Genomic DNA, 19,778 nt, shown 5'->3' with positions numbered 1-19,778 from the left:
AGTTTTGTCTGGACAGATGTGGCTGAAATCGCATTCCAAAACCTAAAATGTGCTTTCACCCAAGCTCCTATACTACGGCATCCTGACACCATTAAACAATTTATTGTAGTCACTGATGCTTCAGAAAGAGCTGTAGGGGCCGCATTATTAAAAGACAGGACGACGATGGATTAGAACATCCAATTATTTATTTTTTTATCTGTCCCAAGTGCTATCTTGATTCTGAGCGCAATTATTCGGTTTTGGAACAGGAACTTCTAGCTCTAAAAACAGCATGTAATGAGTGGAGACAATTCCTTATGGGATCTAAGGAACCATTTGAAGTAAGAACAGACCATCGAAATTTACAGTGTCTACAAAACTTTCTATGTCAGAAGAGTCGCCAAGCACGTTGGGCTTTCTTCTTTAGTCAATTCGATTTTTATATCACCTATATACCGGGTTCTCAAAATATTCTGGCAGACACCCTGTCACAATGTTACCCTGAAGGTATCAATACCCCTTCACAACACCTCATTGAACCAGATAAAATCATTGGATTAGTACAATCTTTCCTTGATAAAGTATGGTCTGAGTACTCAATCCTCTCAGAACTAGAAATGAAAGATCTATGTCCAAAATTACAGAAGGCTAAGGGGTATTACTACCATAAAGATGTGTTGTTCCTTCCTTGTGCGACATTGCAAAGGAAAGCACTACAAATGTGTCATGACTCCCCTGTGGCCGGCCATCGTGGTATCAAAGCCACACAGGACCTACTCCTTCGTTCCTTCTGGTGCCCTACACTTAAGAAAGAAACCAAGAGTTATGTGGCATCTTGTCCCATCTGTGCTCAAGCAAAAATACCCCATACCAAGCCTGCAGGACTGTTTCAACCTTTACCGGTTAAACCTGCCCCTTGGCATACTGTATCAACCGATTTCATGTGTTTCTTACCTCCTTCAGCAGGGAATCGAGTTCTAATGGTGACTGTGGATTCATTTACTAAGATGGTTCATTTTACTGCACTAAAGAAACTACCCACATCCAAAGAATTAAGTCAAATCTTTATACAAGAAATTTTTTGTCTTCATGGTCTCCCTCAAGTTATTATTTCAGACCGTGGCCCTCAATACAGATCACGTTTTTGGAAGTATTTCTGTGAAACCCTACACATCGAGGTAGTCTTATCATCTGGATATAATCTTCAGACTAATGGGCAAACGGAACACCCGAATCAAGGACTCAAACAGTATCTACGCTTCTTTTGCAGTACTACTCAGAGTAACTGGTCTACGTACTTACCCATTGCTGAGTTTTCATATAATAATAATACAGTACATAGTGCCTCAAAAGTCACTTTTTTCTGCTCATATGGTTTTCATCCAAAGTCCTTTCCTGCTATCATAAAAGATTCCTCTACACTTCCTGCAATCACCTCATTTTCTCGGAGATTATGTAAAATTCGTCATATTACACATTATGACCTTCTGTCTACCAAACAACAGATGAAAAGGATGGCTGATAAAAGATGACGTGATGCTCCATCTTATCAAGTCCAAGACAAAGTCTGGCTTTCTTCCAGATTTTTACCCCTTCGTCTGTCACAAAACAAGTTCAAACCCTGCTATTATGGACCTTTTTCAATTCTTCAAAAGATCAATCCAGAGTTCAAACCCTGCTATTATGGACCTTTTTCAATTCTTCAAAAGATCAATCCAGTGTCCTTTCGTCTTCGTTTGCCTCGAACGTGGACAATACATCCTGTATTTCATGTCTCACAACTGAAGCCCTATAAGCCTGATCCTTTTCATAGACAATTCACCTATCCTCCTCCTCTGTTAGTAAATGATGAACCTGAGTATGAGGTTCAAATATGTGATTCCCGTGTATTCAGAAACCAGCTCCAATTTCTCATTCATTGGAAGGTTTATCCTCTTAGCTAGTGTTCTTGGGAAGATGCCTCTTCTGTTCACGCTCCTCTTTTGATCAGTCATTTTTTCTGTCTGTATCTTGACAAACCCAGGGCTACGGGGGGCTCGGACCTACTGTTGCGCCGCGGCCCAAGCAGGAAGATCGACTCGGGACGTGGCTGGGGCCGCTGTTCGTTTTCTTGGCCGCAGGGCCTGCCGCAGCCCTTTTTCCGGCCTCATCTCACATGAGGCCCTAGATTGGGCATCGGGCTTCGGCGAGTTCAGGGCAGGGCAGGCCCTCGAAATTAGAAATGGGCGCCCCCCCCACACACCTCACTTACCTGGTGTTACCTGTTCTTTTTCTCTGTCTTCTTTTCTCTTCATTCTCCTTTTCCTCTTTCCTTCATTCTTCCAAATAGGAGCCATGTTCTTCTTTCTCCCAGCATGCCCTTCTTCTACCTCTTTACCTGCATGCATTAGGTTCCTTTTCTAAAATGACGTCTTCATCTATTTTCTCCTATAGTTCTTTCTCAATTCAACATGGCGTCTTTTACCTTCCTGTATGTCACTTCCTGTTTTAGGGTATATAAGGAGTGGGATTCTTGCTCTCCTTGCACTGCAACACTTCCTTTGGTGGTGATCACGCTCCAGTTGTTTTTCTTCCAGCTTTTTTTTCCTCACCTATTCCAGTTTCTTCCAGTTATTGTTTTCTTTTTATTGGAAGACTTACCTTTTTCTTGTGCTTATTCTCTGTTCCAGTGAGTTCCAATCGGAGGTTTTTTCCCTTTGGGTTTTTCCTCTGGTACTCCTTCTGGAGGGCACCGACTGCCTTTTGATGTCCCATTGTCCGCAGCACTGTGGCTACCAGAAACGGCAGCCCTTACCTTGGTCAAGGCAGGACCTACAAGGATCAAGAGCATCCTGCAGTTCTAGTTGTCCCAAGCCGTAAGCGACGAGTAAACCGTGGCAATTGCAAGCTCTGTCAGTGGGACCCTCAATGTTGATGTAATAGAACCTTTTACCTCAGCCTTGCCGCTTCACAGAACCGCCGCATCACCTCGGCTGCACAACATATCTTCGACGCGGATCCACGCAACACTCCTCAAACTAGGATTGAAGGTACTTTTGTTCAGCAGGCCTAACTGGGTCCTTGTAGCCAGCCCATCCATTGCGGTTGGCCTGAGCATTTGACTTTGTCCTGGTCGAGCACGAGCAGATATCTATAGTTGGTGCTTTTGATGCTATTTTAAAATTCAGTATTTCAGGTTCCACTAATTATATTTTCTTATTTTGGGCTTGTATTATTTGTTAAATTAAGATCTATAACATCTATAAACCTAGTGTGGGATCCTTTTTGTGTGGTGATTCACCATTTTACTGTTTGAAGTATTGCACAGATACTTTACACATTGCCTCTATGTTAAGCCTGACTGCTCTGTACCAAGCTGCCATGGAGTTGTGCACTGGTCAATATGAGCTTTGCATATACCTTATCCTGACAAGGATTGTGGTTGCTGCTTGACCAGAGTTCCCACCCAAATCAACTAATAATCCAGTTTCTCACAATTAGGTCTGACATCTCTGTTGATGACAAGGCCCAGAATTTGTAGCATCCCCACCTTGACCCTCCAGAGATGAATGTGGTGTGGAGTCTGGTTGACCAGTAGGATGTTGACGAAGTATATTATAAACCTGAAACCCCTGGCTCTGAGGAACTCTGCTAGTGATATGAGGAGCTTGGTGAAGCACCAAGGTGCTGACGAGAGGCTAGAGAAGTACAAACAACAGCTGGTCCAAACAGATATTCCGGATATATTAACTCAATTAATGTATCCTATCACAAAAACCTTTTGCAAATATCAAAAAGAAAGAGAGGTAGATGTATCAAACCGAACAAGTTAACAAACATTTTATTACTCAAAATCAAATATACATACAAAAGTAACATTTTAAAATTTTTGGGTTGCTCAAAGAAAATGAGATTGATAGAGTACTCAGAAAAAGTACTCGTGTATCCGTTCATGAAGAAAAAATAGAAAAACAGCACAATGTACATTAAACGTTATTTGCAACTCAGCCTTTCCGACACATTCTTTGACTGAACTACATAACACTCCACAGAGCCATTACTTCAGTCTATATTGTCCCTGGTGGATAATCAATTACATACAGGCTAATAAGTACCTTACATGCGGGTCTTCATCAGGGCAAGGATGGACAACCTAAAAGGAACAAAGAGGAGATTCACAATATTAAAAGCCCTCATAATGCGATATATAGAAAAATTATTTGGGACTCGTGTTCCAAGTCTCAGGCAAGTCCTCACCTGGGTTCTTGCAAGTGCTAGTGTAGCTGGAAGAAGCAAAGGCCAGTCACCTCCTTGTCATATAAAACAACACTCCTGAAAGAGAAACCACGAGTCACCATTATAGATCTGGCCACTCACTGTGAAACCTCACCTATCTAGAGAACCAATTATTAATATTTTTTTAATTGAAAGCACTCACCTCGAAAAGCAAATCTTGTACCTAAACAGGGACTCATTCCCAACCTTGATTGCCAGCATGAATCTTGTACCACATCAATCTAAATGGCATCCATACCTCAGGGCTTCCTCTTCATGGTATGCCCAGAATGCCTCTGCAAAACAAGGAATGATTTAATGCATTAACCAAATTAAAAAAGTGAATGAATCTGACTACCCGTTAAGCAGTGAAAACTGCGCACCTGCTCAATTAAAAATTCAATCCGAAACGCGACCCACTGTGCAATCAATTACGGCGCACTTGGAATACCATGATTGTATGTAAATCCAGGATATATAAAGCAGGGAAAAATTCAGCCTTTCATCAAACTTCCAACATATTGAACCACCCTGAACACCCCTTGAGTCCCGCAAAAAAAAACTCACCTGCTTCCTTGGGAAACTTGGCTGGAACTGCATACTTGGTCTGAGAGGCTGAAGGGCAGAACCTGGAACTCCTGACCACACCACCTGAAATTCAGAAAATAGCAGTGGTAACTGAAGATGGGGTCCGTCAGATAGCCACTCTTGAAATCCAATCTAACCATTTAGTCATTCTGGAGATGGATGCATTGTAGGTGAATACCCTTCATCTTGAAATGCCTTTAACTTAACCAAACATTGATTTCCGAATGATGCCAAAATCCTCTATTCTTTTTCTCTGTCAGACAAAACATTGCTCAAGGAACCTCTGGGTGTAGGACCAACCAAACTTTGGTTCTATTGGCCTCCACACCTTTCACCTTTGTGTCTACCTTTTTACATGGTTTCATAGAAAAAATGAAAAGCTGCAGTTGCCTCTCTTGCCCTAGAGAGCTATAGAACTCAATTTGGAAACTCTGCTTCTGACTGCAACATCCAGGCATCCCGTGCTGGGAGAAACTCCTTTCCTCTTCACCTGGCTGTTTCTACTTGGACCACTTTCATGTTTCACCCACACTGCTGGTTAATAGCCATCCCCTAAATCTAACAATGTTCTTAGTAATAGGTCGGCTGAGTCAGAAGTTATAATCTCTCCAGGTTCCAGACAGTCTCCTGTCCTTGGGCTACTACTTGCTTTTATCAATGAAAAACTGTATTCTGCTCATCTGAAAAATGGTTGCAGTGAGGTTAAAGACCAACGTTTGAGTGCTTCCTAGAGTTACTATCCTTAGCATGTTTTCTTCCTACAAGATATCAGTATTTGGGAAACGATTTCATTTGAAGCCATCAACAGTTTACCTTACTTTGTATTCCTAGCCCTGTGCATGTCCATTTCTTGATATGTGCCCCCAAGCCTCATTACATCATTTTCATCTTTAGATGAAGAGATGGTACGATACCAGAATATCGTCACCAAAATATGGTATGACACAAATATTGTGTCTTAAATATCAATGGCAAAAATATAGGCCCATTGGAGTTAATAACAGAAAAATAATTACACCCTATGGGATAATGTTTTAATAAATGGTATTTAGGATCCAATATGTTTGTGTTAGTGTTGACGCTAGTGATATTCTAACATTCACCCATCATACGTGGGCACCTCCTGGACACTCTTGTTTAGGAAGATGGTCAGTGCCACTTCCAAAATATTTATTGAGCCCAGATTTTGTGACAATGTTGTCTACTTTTGGCTTTCATGATGTTTAATCCTCTCTTAGATTTTGTCACGGTTTCAGGCGGGCTGTTCTAGGCAGGACTCTGGTTTAGGCACCCCTTGAGGTCACAGAATATCTCCAGAGGAGGTAGTGTACCAAAGCAGAAGAGCAGATACAGGCATACATGGGGAAAGGATAGCTATGGTAAAGCACAGAAAACAGGATAGTGAAGGCAGAGCAATCTTAGTGTGAAAAAACAGGGAACAGATCGGGAATGGACAAACACACTGGTGTTACCAGTTGTACACAGGGTAAGGCTCAGAACTTCCCACAGCAACAGGGAAGAGCAATGCCTCTGCGCAGATTACCCTTACAGATAGTCACCCCACAAGCCCCATAGAAAGGAGGAAGCAGAAGTGATTCTTTCTCTAACCCTTCGAGCACAAACAAGGATTGTACTTACATACACGAGACAAGCCCTTGTGGGTCCAGCAAGAGAGACCGTATAGGAATCAGTGTGAATACAGTTATGTATGATCCGTAACCATGGGCCATATGGTGAATCGGTCCGAGTTGCGGGAAGCGCCCCTGTGCAGAGAGTGTTCCCCAATGTAATACAACAGGATGGAGAGTACAACCTTACGGGCCTGCAAGGGATCACAGGCTAGGTGTGCTTTTAAGTGCAGCAGAGAATCTATCAAATACAGATGTGGGTATAGTAGTAAGTTTTGTTCAGGGAGATCGAGTGTCGCTTTTGGCTTCTAGTTTAATGATGAATGTGTTCCATATATCACTACACCTAGTGTTAGGCCCCTACGCAACATCGCTATCAGCACCTCTGCTTCTGCTCGTGCCAGCTGTAGCATGGAGTGTAGCCATCTGCCGATGTCCGGGGGCGAAGGTGCCTTCCAACACATGGGGATGTGGCGTTTAAAGGTGGTAAATGCCATATCTATAAATCTGTAGAGGTGTATGTTGCCACATTTTCTGTGTCGTAGCCCCAGTAAACAGGATTCGTGTGGGTGTCAAAGCGTGGTCTGTTATGTCAGCTGTGGTCTCTGACACCTGACGCCAGGTTGACTGCAGCGGGGGGCAGTCCCATACCATGTGATAAAAGCAAGCCTCGCCTCGACCGCATCTCGGGCATTTAGGATCAGATATCATATCAGGAACATACGTTTAATGCGGGAAGGAGACAAGTGGGCTTGGTGCAAGTAATTGAATTGTGTGAAACGGAGCCTGGGATTAAGTGATCCTGGACAATGCAGATGCCCATGAACCTTGGGGCAAGGGATAAGGGAGTACTTCATCCCATCGGGCACAGGCGTTCTCCACCCCTGGACAGTGTGCTGTGTTTAAGGCAGTGTATAGTGTGGAAATTACTTTACTGGTCCCTGGGTCAGACAATATCATTGTGAGTGCTTGTGATTTCGTTGGTTCCGAGTTGCCATTCCTCCATGTATTGTGTATGAGTCACCTGATCACACAGTATGATGGAAATAATTGGATTCCCTGAGTTCATCAAACGTCTGTAGTGTACCTTCTGCAAAAAAGTTGCCCACCATTGTGAGCCTAGCAGTAATCCACGAGGCCATATCATGGTGGTACAGCATGACCCGAGCGGATAGTAGCCACGATATAGGTATTAATGGGGAGTACAGTATGTTTACGGAAGTACTGTGTATATATCTATGCCAACAGGCTCTGGCTGTATTCAGCAGTAGAGCAGGCATGTCCTATACGGTGCGTCGTGGTCTACCCTTCCCCCAGATTAGTTCAGTTAGTAAGCTATTTAACGTTCAAAAAAAGAGTTTGGGGAGAACGACTGGTAATGCCACGAAATAGTACAACAGCCTGAGGAAAACAAGCTTATTAGCTATGGCCATTCTTCCCATTGATGAGAGCGGGAGCGAGCACCAGAAGGGGAGCAAGCCACGAATGCTTCTTACCACCCGGTCCAGGTTACCTTCTCTCAAGTCTTGCAGGGAGTGGTGTATCTGCACTCTGAGATATTTAAATGTGATGTGGCACCACCGTACTCTATAATGGGGGAGGGTCAGTTGGGCAACCGCGGGGACAGGTGACATGGGGAAAATGCAGGATTTTGACCAGTTGACCTTTTGTCCCGATATTGTTCCAACAGTGTCCAGTAAGGACATTACTTCGGGAACAGCCGTTGCATGGTCGCGTAGGTAAATTAAGGCATCATCTGCATAAAATAATATGATGTGGAAGCCGCGTGACTCCCGTATCCCCCAGCATTCCGCTTTCTGTCCCAGACGAGCCGCCAGCAGGTCCATCGCTATTGTGAACAATAATGGAGAAAGCGAGCAACCCTGTCGAGTACCCCTGTGGATAGGAAAGCTATCTGAGATTATGTTGCCTGTTTTGACCTAGCTGTCGGGTCAGAGTACAGGACCTTCACCCACCTCAGAAATCCGATCTCGAATCCCATGCGACTAAGAGTTGTAAATAAATGATCCCAACTGAGCGTATCAAATGCTTTTTCAATATCCAGCGAAACAGCCAAACCCCACTCCTCCGCCATCATCATGGGCACTGATGTGGAAAAAAAAGTATTGCGTCCAAAGCCCGACTGATCCTCGTGTATCAGACCAGGCATTAACGTGAGGAGTCTGTTTGCCAGGAGTTTCCCCAGGATTTTACAATCCAAGTTTAGTAAGGAAAGAGGTCTGTAGGATCTCATGTCGAGGGGGTCGGGGCTTGGTTTTGGCAAGACTACTATGAGGGCTTCATGTGATGTCTGCAAGTTTTCCCTTCAAGTATGCCTCAATGAACATCTCGAGCATAGGTGGTAAGAGATGAGATGTATATGCCGAGTAGTAATCGACTGGCAAGCCGTCAATGCCAGGGGCTTTATTACGGGCTAATTGGGTTATTGCAACACAAATTTCCTCCATCCTGATTGGTGCATCTAGGTCTTCTCTGTGTGGCATGCGTATTTGGGGTAGGGGAATAGTATCGAAAAAAGCAGATACCTGTGCTGCTGACAGTGGTTCAGCCGCTGCATTTAATGATAGGTAATAATTTTTTAAAGCAGAATTAATGTCAGCCTGTGTGTTAAGCACGTCGCCAGAGGCCAATCGGATTGCCCCGTGGGGAGTGCACCGAGGAGACTCCCTTACTAGCCACTACTCATCCATTTTAAGGCCCCCTGTAGGCCCCCATCGGAGCTGCAGAAGGTGGAGATATCGGTCCCAGCGTCGTGGATCTCACAGGATCTCCATGGGCATGCTAAGGCGCACGCTGGTGTCCCTCTCCACCCTGCTGCGCTCTCCTCCTGCAGCTGGGTTGTCTCACGGGGCCCACAACACGCTCCCAGCAGCTGGGCTACAGCTCGCGCTTCGACGGTCCAGGCGTGGTAACTCCTCACCTCCTTCCGTCCGTGGGTCCGGCACCGGGATACTGTGATGGTCACTGGAAGCGAACAGAGCAGGCCCCCTGCACTTGCTCCGTGCCTTGTTCACGTCCCCTCCCCTGAGCCCGATCGGCCGCAGGGGAGCCTCTGCCCCTCAGGAGCCCGCTATGGCAGCCCTCCCCGTAGCTCTTGTCGTCCCCCCCTTCTCTGAGACACGCAGGGAGCAGGTCGAGGATGCCAGATTCTGCCTTTAACAAGCATTTTCAATGCAATGGGTCTCACATTAGCTTGAGTTAGAGCTATTAGCGTTGTAAAGAAAAAAAACGCAACGCGATCGCACTATGTAAAATGCAGCGCGATCGCGCTGCGTGGAAAATAAACAGATAAAGTAGTCCGGACACCATGCTGAAAACATTGATCCTCCTATGTTTTTAGTAGTTTACCAGTGCTGTGTAGGTGGGCTAAACACCGGAAAAGGCATGACGTATGCATGCCTTTCACAAATAAAAGCAAACGGATTATAAAAGGCAAGCCCAGGAACCAATGTAAGTGACTGACGTGACTTGGGCGTGGTTTGAAGCCCAAAGAGAGATTACAGAATGGGACGGAGCGCTTAAAGGATAATCGAGCAGCAGGGTGCAGAGATCTGATCTAGGATAGCTCCCGCTCTGGTCGGCATCTTAGACAAGGCCTCCTCCTATGGCTATGTTTACCTCTCCCCCTACACTATAGTAATCATTTTTCTTTTCTATTAACTGCTCAAAATCTTATTGCTAAGTGTCAGATTTGAGCCATATATACATTGTGGCCAGCGCCTAACCGCTTTTGTATTTTTTTTATGTCTTGTAGGTTCATAGCCAAAAATATCATGCGGTTGCAGCGCCTGGGCATAACCCACGTGCTCAACGCGGCGGAGGGGAAGTCTTTCATGCACGTGAACACCAACACGGAGTACTACGATGGGACCGGCATCACCTACAAGGGCATCAAAGCCAACGACACGCCGGAGTTCAACCTCAGCCACTACTTCGAGGAGGCGGCTGACTTCATAGACAAGGCGCAGGCCCAGAAGGACGGTAAGAGGATATGGTCATAAGCGCAGACTGCCACCGGCTTTTCTTGAGTGAGGTCTGCTTCTTCCCAAGCCATTGCAGTTTCATGCAGATGCTCTTTCTTTTTCTTCTGGATTTGTTTACCGTGTTTATGGCGAGTGCTAAAAAATGTACAGTGCTATACCTACATTCTTTGAGAGGATATTACAGGCCCACGTGCATAGCAGACAGGTTTCCCTGTAACACTTTTTGGGGAGGAGTTTAGGCCCATTGCCACAAGCAGAACGTGTACTTATGCATATTTTCCCCAGGATATCCCCAATTTGTAGCCTCCATATGTACAAGCAAACGTTTAGGCCCTAATATGATGGCAGTGTGACAGTGGCGGTCGAAGGAGGCAAAACTGCATCCTGCTTCATTTGAGGCTGTCAGGCAGTGACTCCTCTTCTTGTTCACCTGTGGTCCTCATGGACCGCAGACTGCTTTGACTGCCAGTTCAATGCAGCCTGAAATTGCCGAATATGACCCTGTCACTAAATCTAACTTTTCTGTATTTGAAGTCTGTGTCTCCTACACGTGTCAAATTGGGCATTTTACAATGGTAATGCATATTATTAACCTCCTCTGTTTTCTCTTTTCACTGTGATGCATGCCATATTTTCCTGCTCTCATGCCATTGCCTCTCCTTTATTGAAAACATCTTCCCTTGGACCTTAAGTTCTTTCTTCCTACTGTCTTGTTAGGAAACATGTTTTCCTTTCCCTGAACAGCCAAATACACGTCTTTATGCCCTTAAGCCTTGCTTGGGGGCAGGGGCGGCACTGCCTGCCACAGTTGATAACTTTGGTGAATTTTGGGGTAGTTGCGCGCCAGCATGTTTGTGAATGTGATCCTTATGGATTTATTTTTTCTTTTTTCAATCCCAGTTTGCATTATTCAGTTTATCATGAATATACAACCTGTCACACACGGTGTCAACAATATACTAATCCGGTACAATCTGTAGTGTAAACATCATCTTTGTCTCATGTGGATCTGGGGTCCACCCACTGAGCCTCCCCGCCTTCCGCTCCAATATCCCATTAATCGACCACCTCGGGTTGTGTGCCACTACTAATTTATGGTGAGGGGTCATACTCCTGAGTGATTGGGTCTGCCAGCCTTTACCATGATAATCCCTACAGTTTTACCATATCTTTACGAACTTGTTTGGCCAGTCTTTCCCTAATAGACTGCTCTCTCCGCCTTTAAGCAGGCTGTTACTCGTGCAGACCACATTTGTTTAGTTGGGGCAGCCAGGTTATTCACATTTTAGCTCTGTCCGTTTTTGCTAGCACAAAATCCAATGCACAGAACAACATCTGTCTCCTGGCCCTGTTGATGTTGCATGGAATCCCCAATAACTTGAAATTAATGTTAGTATATACAGGGACCTCCTGGACCGCCGACAGTTCAGTTGTTATTTCATCCCTGTAATTCTGGATCAAACGTCACTCCCAAATTGTATGAAAAAACATCCCCTCAGCAACATTGTATTGCATGCGTAGTGGAGATTGTGCCCTTCCCATTTCCCGATCTGCTACGATTATAATATGACTTTACAGACTATTTTTAATTTAGTTAGTCTCAGCCGGGCCTTAATAGCTACTTCCCATTAGTGCATCGGTACTGCTTCCCAGTGGATGTCATCTAGTTGGCCCAGGTCCACATCCAGTGCCGCCCTACGTCTCATTAAGTTATCTTAACTGTTGTAGATGATAGTTCAGTAAATGGAGAATGTGCCCTTAACCGCAAACTTCTCCTGCAACACTCTGCTTTCCAACAGATTGTTGTCAGATTAGGCACATCTGCCCTGTCCCCTCCTCTATGCCCCGGAACACTTTTGGATTTCTTGGCTCTATTTGACACTATTTACTGTTGTACTCTCTAGAAATGTAATAGTGATCCACCACAGGGCCTTGCATTTGATCGCTTCATTCCTTTCGGACAGGACACATGCTGTTGTTTTTGTCTCCTTTTCTGCCTTCTTTCTGCTCCAGTATCCTAGTTCTCTTCCTGAAGTTTTATGCACTTTGTTACCTTTGTAGTTTCTTCTTCAGCTTTAGTTCAGTCTTTCAAGTATGATTTTTATTCCGATGCTATCTGGATTATTTTTTAGATTTAGTGTAATCTGAGGTCCATGACTGATCCATTTTGGAACTTTGTTTGCCAATGGCATTTATTTCAAGTCCCCGCGTGGAACAAAATTCCTCAAAGCATGTGAGGAGTTTTCGTAATCCGATTGGGGTCTTGGATATCAGGCGTGTATTGTCTGCAAAGAGCAAGACTGGACTTTTCTGTGTGCCTAGTGATGGTGCATCAGCCTCCACTCCGGGTAGAGAGGGGACAATATCATTAATGTACAAGGAGAACAGAGTGGGTGCAAGGACACATCCTTGCCGTACACCCCTTGACACCTGGATTCAGTCAGTTAGCTGCCTCTTGTCATCCCACTTGACACGTGCATAATTACCCTCGTGGAGCCAAATTAATAGTACCAGAATGTGCTCCTTACCCATTAAGGAAAGAACTTCCACAGTTTGTTAAGTCGAATGTGGATTTCAAATCCATAAAAACAACATACAGGTTCCCTTTGCCAAGAAAAACTGTTTTCCAGTATAAAAGCAAAAACCTAAGAGCTTGCTCAATGGTGGATTTTTTTTATGGAAACCTGCGTGGAGGGGACACAGAGGCAATGACCGAACATTTTTTGCATGCAATCTATTAAGCTAATTGGCCTATAAATAAAGGGGAGAGCTCTGTCACCCTTTTTAAAAATCGGGACAACAATGGCCCCCTTCCAGGACTCAGGGATTCGTGCCCCAGATGCTATTGCTTTCTGTTATAAATGGGGTCTTTGGTTGGCAGTCGGATTACCCCCTGTCCAAGCAAGGACCCTCACTCTAGTCAGGGTAAAAGAGAATCACCCTCAGCTAACCCCCGCTCACCCCATTGGTAGCTTAGCACGAGCAGGCAGGCTTAACTTCAGAGTGCTAGGTGTAAAGTATTTGTACCAACACACACAGTAACTTAATGAAAACACTACAAAATGACACAACACAGATTTAGAAAAATAGAAAATATTTATCTAAACAAAACAAGACCAAAACGACAAAAATCCAACATACACAATTCAAGTTATTAATTAAAATGCAAAAAGAGTCTTAAATCCTTTAGAAAACAATGCTAACAGTGTTAGCGTTGAAAAGTACCTGGGTCTCGTTAAAATAACATGCACGGGTGAGTGTGCATCGAAAAAGGTAAGCGGTGCTTCGATTTATCACCCGCAAGCGAGATCATGTGTCGTTTCTCCTAATCCGGTCGGACCGGCGTGCGTCGTTTTTCCTCCCTGAAGGGGAGCGATGCGTCGATCCTGACAGCACTCGGGTCCAGGAAGTCGTTGTGTCGTTTTTCCACGCCCAGCAAGGTTTGTGTCGAAAATCCTGCTGCATGGAAATAGCAAAACCACGCTGTGTGGGTTGTGATGATATCAGCCTCCGTCAGCGATGCAGTGCGTCCTTTCTCCAGCCGTGTGCGTCGAGCTCCCAGCCGCGCTGCAAGCGCTGCATCGTTTTCAGCGGCGGAGCCAGCGGCACGTCGTTTCTTTAGCCGCTCTAGGAGGGTGCGTCGATTTTCAGTCTTGGTCTGCCAGCTTCACCTATCAAGGCACCAGGAACGAACTGGATAGGGCACCACTTGGTAGGCCACGAGTCTCAGCAGAGAGTCCAGGTGCTGGCAGGGGAAATCTTTGATGGCCCTGAGACTTCAACAACAGGAGGCAAGCTCAGGACAAACCCTTGGAGATTTCTTCTCAAGCAGAAATGTTCAACAAAGTCCAGTCTTTTTCCCCTTTCCCCAGGCAGAAGCAACAACTGCAGGATAGCTCCACAAAGCACAGTCACAGACAGGGTAGCTCTTCTTCCTCAGCTCTTCAGCTCTTCTCCAGTCAGCAGTTCCTCTTGATTTCCTGAAGTGATCTAAAGTCTGTGGTTTTAGGTGCCTTTCTAATACCCATTTTGCCCTTTGAAGTAGGCTTACTTCAAAGAAAAGTCTCTCTCGTTTGTGAAATCCTGCCTTGCCCAGACCAGGCCCCAGAAACACACCAGGGGGTTGGAGACTGCATTGTGTGAGGGCAGGCACAGCCCTTTCAGGTGTGAGTGACCACTCCTCCCCTCCGTCCCAGCACAGATGGCTCATCAGCATATGCAGGCTACACCCCAGCTTTCTTTGTGTCACTGTCTAGAGAGAGGTGCAAACAGCCCAACTGTCAAACTGACTCAGACAGGGAATCCACTAACAGGCAGAGTCACAGAATGGTTTAAGCAAGAAAATGCTTGCTTTCTAAAAGTGGCATTTTCAAACACACAATCTTAAAATCAACTTTACTAAAAGATGTATTTTTAAATTGTGAGCTCAGAGACCCCAAACTCCACATGTCTATCTGCTCTCAAACGGAATCAACACTTTAATCATATTGAAAGGCAGCCCCATGTTAACCTATGAGAGGGATAGACCTTGCAACAGTGAAAAAAGAATTTAGCAGTATTTCACTGTTAGGACATATAAAACACATTAGTATATGTTTTACCTTAAACATACACTGCACCCTGCCCATGGGGCTACCTAGTGCCTACTTTAGGGGTTTCTTGCATGTAAGAAAAGGGAAGGTTTAGGCCTGGCAAGTGGGTACACTTGTCACGTTGAATTGGCAGTTTAAAACTGAACCCAAAGATACTGCAGTGGCAGGTCTGAGACATGATTACAGGGCTTCTAATGTGGGTGGCAGCATTTGATTTACAGGCCCTGGGCACCTCTAGTGCGCTCTACTAGGGACTTGCTAGTAAATCAAATATGCCAATAATGGATAAACCAATCAACAATACAATTTACACAGGGAGCATATGCACTTTAGCACTGTTTAGCAGTGGTAAAGTGCTCAAAGTTCAAAAGCCAACAGCAACAGGTCAGAAAAAATAGGAGACAGGAGGCAAAAAAGATTGGGGATGACCCTGCAAAAAGGGGTGTTTCCAACACATTCACTAGGATGGGGATATATCTTGACCAGATTGCAGTGTCAGTTAAGAATAGGTCTGCTGGAACATCATCTGAGCCAGGTGCCCTACCACGCTTTAGAGTACCTAAGGAATATGCTATGTCCGCTTGGGAGAACAGTTGCAGCACTGGAGGGGTGGGTGTTAGAGTAATATTTGAGCAAGGATCCTTATGTGCAGAAGTTGTACTATCATGGTCATAAGAGTGCAGCCCACTAAAATGGCCTACCCAGTCCTTTGATGCAATATTAGTTGTAATGTCCAATTTGCTGTTTCCTGGGCCGTGCACTGCCAGGGACCAGAACTCATTACAGTTCCTCTTTCGAGCAGCACCACTAAGTGCTGCCCACCACTTGTCATCTTGTTCACACTTTGCTTTGCAGACAGCTGACTTGTAAAGCTTTCTTGCGTGAGCGAATGGTGTTTACATCCTTAGATTTAATAGCTTGGATTAGATACATGTTTGAGGTCCGGCACTGTTTGTTAAACCAGTGATGCCTACCCTTAAGCCTCTTGACAGCAGGAGCAATGTCTTCTGAGAAATGGGCCGCATACCCTTGAAGCATGAGGTGTGAGTTAAGCTTATTTCCTCATTGGGGATTGAGGGACCCGCCTCTGAGCCCATCAATGTGTCCTCAAGGTGTTGTTAGCAGCATTGACGTCCGCCGGTCGAGCCAGAACCTTATTCCACTTTAGGTGATGCTTGTCATTAACCAGACTAATTCCCTCTGGTGCGACTACTGAGGTGTTAATCATGGACAGATGGACATATGGACTGAAAGAAGGATATGATCACATTCAGTTCTCTCTGTAACCATCATGTCAATGACTAGGGGCCATAGTCTTATGTCAACTGGACAGTAATCAATTCTACTGGTATGGTCCACTATGTTATGCGTGGCAACCATTTGCTTCTGATTTGGTCCTGCCGTTTAGTTCCCTGAGTCCAAATTCCACGGTAAATGATTTTACTTGGACAGCAACCTGCATCCACCTTTTGATGGGCGGGATATCTATGGCAGGGATAGACCATGCCCGATCCTCCTCGTGGGTGGACCCGAGATCATCCCAGTCAAGAGGTTCAAATGTGACATTGAAGTCATCTGCCACAATGATTTTATGATGGCATGGACTGCTTTGCAAAAATGCCTTCAGAGCACAGAGGGTGATGGAGACCCGTCCCCCCCCCCCAACCCTTCTAGTGTAGATGTTAAAAATGATCACAACTGTGTCAGCCCCGAATGATAGGCGAAGACCTAACAAACAGGTCATGGGAATCAATAGATAGCTGTGATATACAGCAGTTTAGTAATGTTCTAGTTCAATTGGTTAAGCCCCCGGAAGGCCTGCCCCTGACACTAGGCAGTGCAGGAATATAAAAATTTGAGTAGCCAGTTCGAAAGAGTGGATGGATCGACCATGTCTCCTGGAGAAGGCATATGTCGTGTTCCTCAATGAAGGAGGTAAAGGACGGAAGGGGGAGGATTGATCTCAGACTTGCCACGTTCTATGAGACCAGTACCCCAGTGATTGGAGGGACCGCCCTGTCCACTGATGTGATATTTGAAGGTTTAGCTACAGGAGGCTGGTTTGGCAGGTAGAGTTGGTTGAGGGTGGAGGGATCGTTATCACTATTGTCCAGCAGATCCTAGGTTGAGTGGTGGTGTCAATCTAGGGGAGCTAGCCTAATCCTAGGTGAGGTGTTTTCAGGCTTAGCTGTCTGTTCTTGGATTGGTAAGTGATTTTCCTGGGAAAGGGAGAGTGCAATGTTATCACGGTTGTACAGTGGGTCATGGGCGGTCTGGTGGAATCTGTGTGGAAGAGGAACGTGTGTGCTTGTGGTGACAATGTTAGAGACTACAGCCAGGCCGTGAACAGTTGTTTTGTGTAAGTCAGAGGATAGTTCAACGTGTGCTTCAGATGGCACATCAAGTCAATCATTCTCACTGAGAGCAGATAGATGACCTGCTGGACAATGAGTGGGGCGATCCCCATAGTGCACAGGTGGCACAGGGAATTTGTACTGGATACAGGATTGCCCTGGAGCACTTGACCTTGCGTCCAGGGCCACCTGGTTATCTACCATGCTCCTGTCCCTAAATGTCAATTTTAACATGTCAAAGCGTGTGCGAATCCAATGAAATGCCTTATTTATAATAGAATCTCCCCTACTGTTTGTGCCAGTGGGTGTAGCTTGGGAACGTTGACCATTAGAATAGTGTTTTTAGATTTAAACCGGTCAATGGCGGGTTGTGCAGTGTGTTTAGGGACAGTATCGCTCGTGAATTTGGTGATTTGTTAGCAGGCATCAGATGCCTTTCCTACGCCTAAGCTGTTGTGTGGGGGAGGCTGATTGGAATTCTTGGTCTTAGCACCAGCTAAAGTTTGGCCAGCACAACTGTTTGCTGGCGATTTGGGCAACTTCATCAAGGTACCAAATGGATTTGGCATGGGGCTATGGATATGATTCATGATGGCCGTGGCGTCTGAAGGAATTAGCTGCTTGACTATTGCAATTAAGGAATTAACAATAGACTTGAGTTCTGACACCGCCCTCTTTAAATCTTACATGCATAGGATGTGCTGTGCATTTGCCTGAGCTGAGTACACATTTACGTCTCCTGACCCACCCACCCTAATGCCTAGGTCTGGGTCGTCATATGGGTCTGAGATATTTGTTAAGGGACTAAAGCGATTGCTACACTGAATAGAGTCGCTGGGATCTAGTGGTGACTCGTTCGCTAATAATGAGGGAGCGTGGGTGATGACATTCCTAACTTCCCCCTGCCCTGTAGAGGCTGTGGCCTGTTGGCCACGTTTTATGAATATGTCAGCAATTTTCTTGTGGCCTGCCCCCTTCCTGACTGGGGAGCACTTGCCCCCAGCATCGTTGGGGCCATTATCAGGGGAAGAGGTTAAAACTTCTTCGCATTTACCAAGAAGGTTGTTGATTCTGTCCATAACACAATTATTAGCTGCATGCTTATGTCTTTTCCACTTAGTTTTTACCACAGCTCCTGCCCCACCCTCTGTTGCTTTCCTTTTACCCATCAAAGGACTGTAATTGGTGGATAAGTGTTCTATAGAGAGTTAGTTCAATGGTACAACCTGTAGGAGGATACAATAATAGAAACGAGAGTCAACGATGCCTACTTGGAGTTAAATGTTAGGGCGTGGGCCCAGCCCAGCTTCCTCTGGGCTCTGACGGGCATGGACGGGCCTGCCCTTGGCCTGGGCGTTTCCCGGGCGTGTCCTGCGTGCGCCACGCAGCGCAAAGTGCACCCACGTTCTTTATAGCGCTCGTTGGTCTGATCAAGTGGATGCAGGTGCTGATGAAAATGGCTGCCTCCTGGGGTCTCAAAGCAGTCTGGGATATGTAGTCCCTTTTCAAAGTTTCTAGCGCGTCCCGTGCCGCGAAGTGCCTCCACACGCTTTATAGCGCTCATTGGTCTGATTAAGTGGATGCAGGTGCTGGTGAAAATGGCCACCTCCTGGGGCTTCAAAGCAGTCTGGGATATGTAGTCCCTTGTCAGAGTTTCCAGAACGTCCACCACTGCAAAGTACCCACACGCACTTTATAGTGCTCGTTGGTCTGATCAAGTGGATGCAGGTGTGGTTAAAATGGCTGCCTCCTGGAGCCTCAAAGCAGTCTGGGATATATAGTCCCTTGTCAAAGTTTCTAGCGCGTTGTTAGCCAATGCATTTTGGATGAATAAGAACTCCCTGAGAGCTCACCCATTTAATGTGCAAGTTGTGCTTTTTGGAAGGCCTCTGTCAATTCCGAATTTGTGTCCTTGGCCTGAGACATGTGGTTCTCCTTTCTACTCCAGGTTCCTTGTTTCGTATTCTCTGATTTAAATTTGATCAGTGTCTTTCGGCAGTCACCTGGATTGAGTCAGTATCTACATTGTCTTTTGTTGCTTTTGGGATGTTCCGCAAAATCTTACATTTACGCCTTCATGAACATGAAATTGATTGTCAACAGCATTAAATTGATTAGATTATGGGAATTTTTTGCACTTCTGTCTTCTGAAATTCCTTGGCCCAGCAGCATCAGACCTCATCTAATGTTTCCATGAAACCTATACATGCTTCCCCCATAATGTGAATAAATATTCAGGAGCCTATTTACAAACTGTATTTTGCAGTACGTTTAGTAGAACTTCAGTAGTAATACTAGTATTACAAAATGCTACTCACTAACCTATGGGTGGAGGATTCGGTTTTTGCCATGCCTGTCTTTTTGTGCTGAGATCTC

General features: G+C 45.3%; 1 protein-coding gene across 1 annotated transcript in view; it reads left to right on the top strand.

Annotated features, from left to right (window-relative positions):
- DUSP3 (dual specificity phosphatase 3) overlaps positions 1 to 19,778 on the top strand; it is a 323,437-nt gene that overhangs the window by 58,504 nt on the left and 245,155 nt on the right. Inside the window, exon 2 of the mRNA XM_069237779.1 lies at positions 10,228 to 10,454. Within this exon, the coding sequence (XP_069093880.1) occupies positions 10,228 to 10,454 (227 nt within the window). The remainder of the gene's footprint in view (positions 1 to 10,227; positions 10,455 to 19,778) is intronic.

This window comes from Pleurodeles waltl, chromosome 6 (assembly GCF_031143425.1).
Source record: "Pleurodeles waltl isolate 20211129_DDA chromosome 6, aPleWal1.hap1.20221129, whole genome shotgun sequence".
In the NCBI taxonomy this organism is placed as follows: domain Eukaryota; kingdom Metazoa; phylum Chordata; class Amphibia; order Caudata; family Salamandridae; genus Pleurodeles; species Pleurodeles waltl.
Note: the sequence above shows the minus strand (reverse complement) of the source record. Positions and strands in the feature narration are given on the sequence as shown.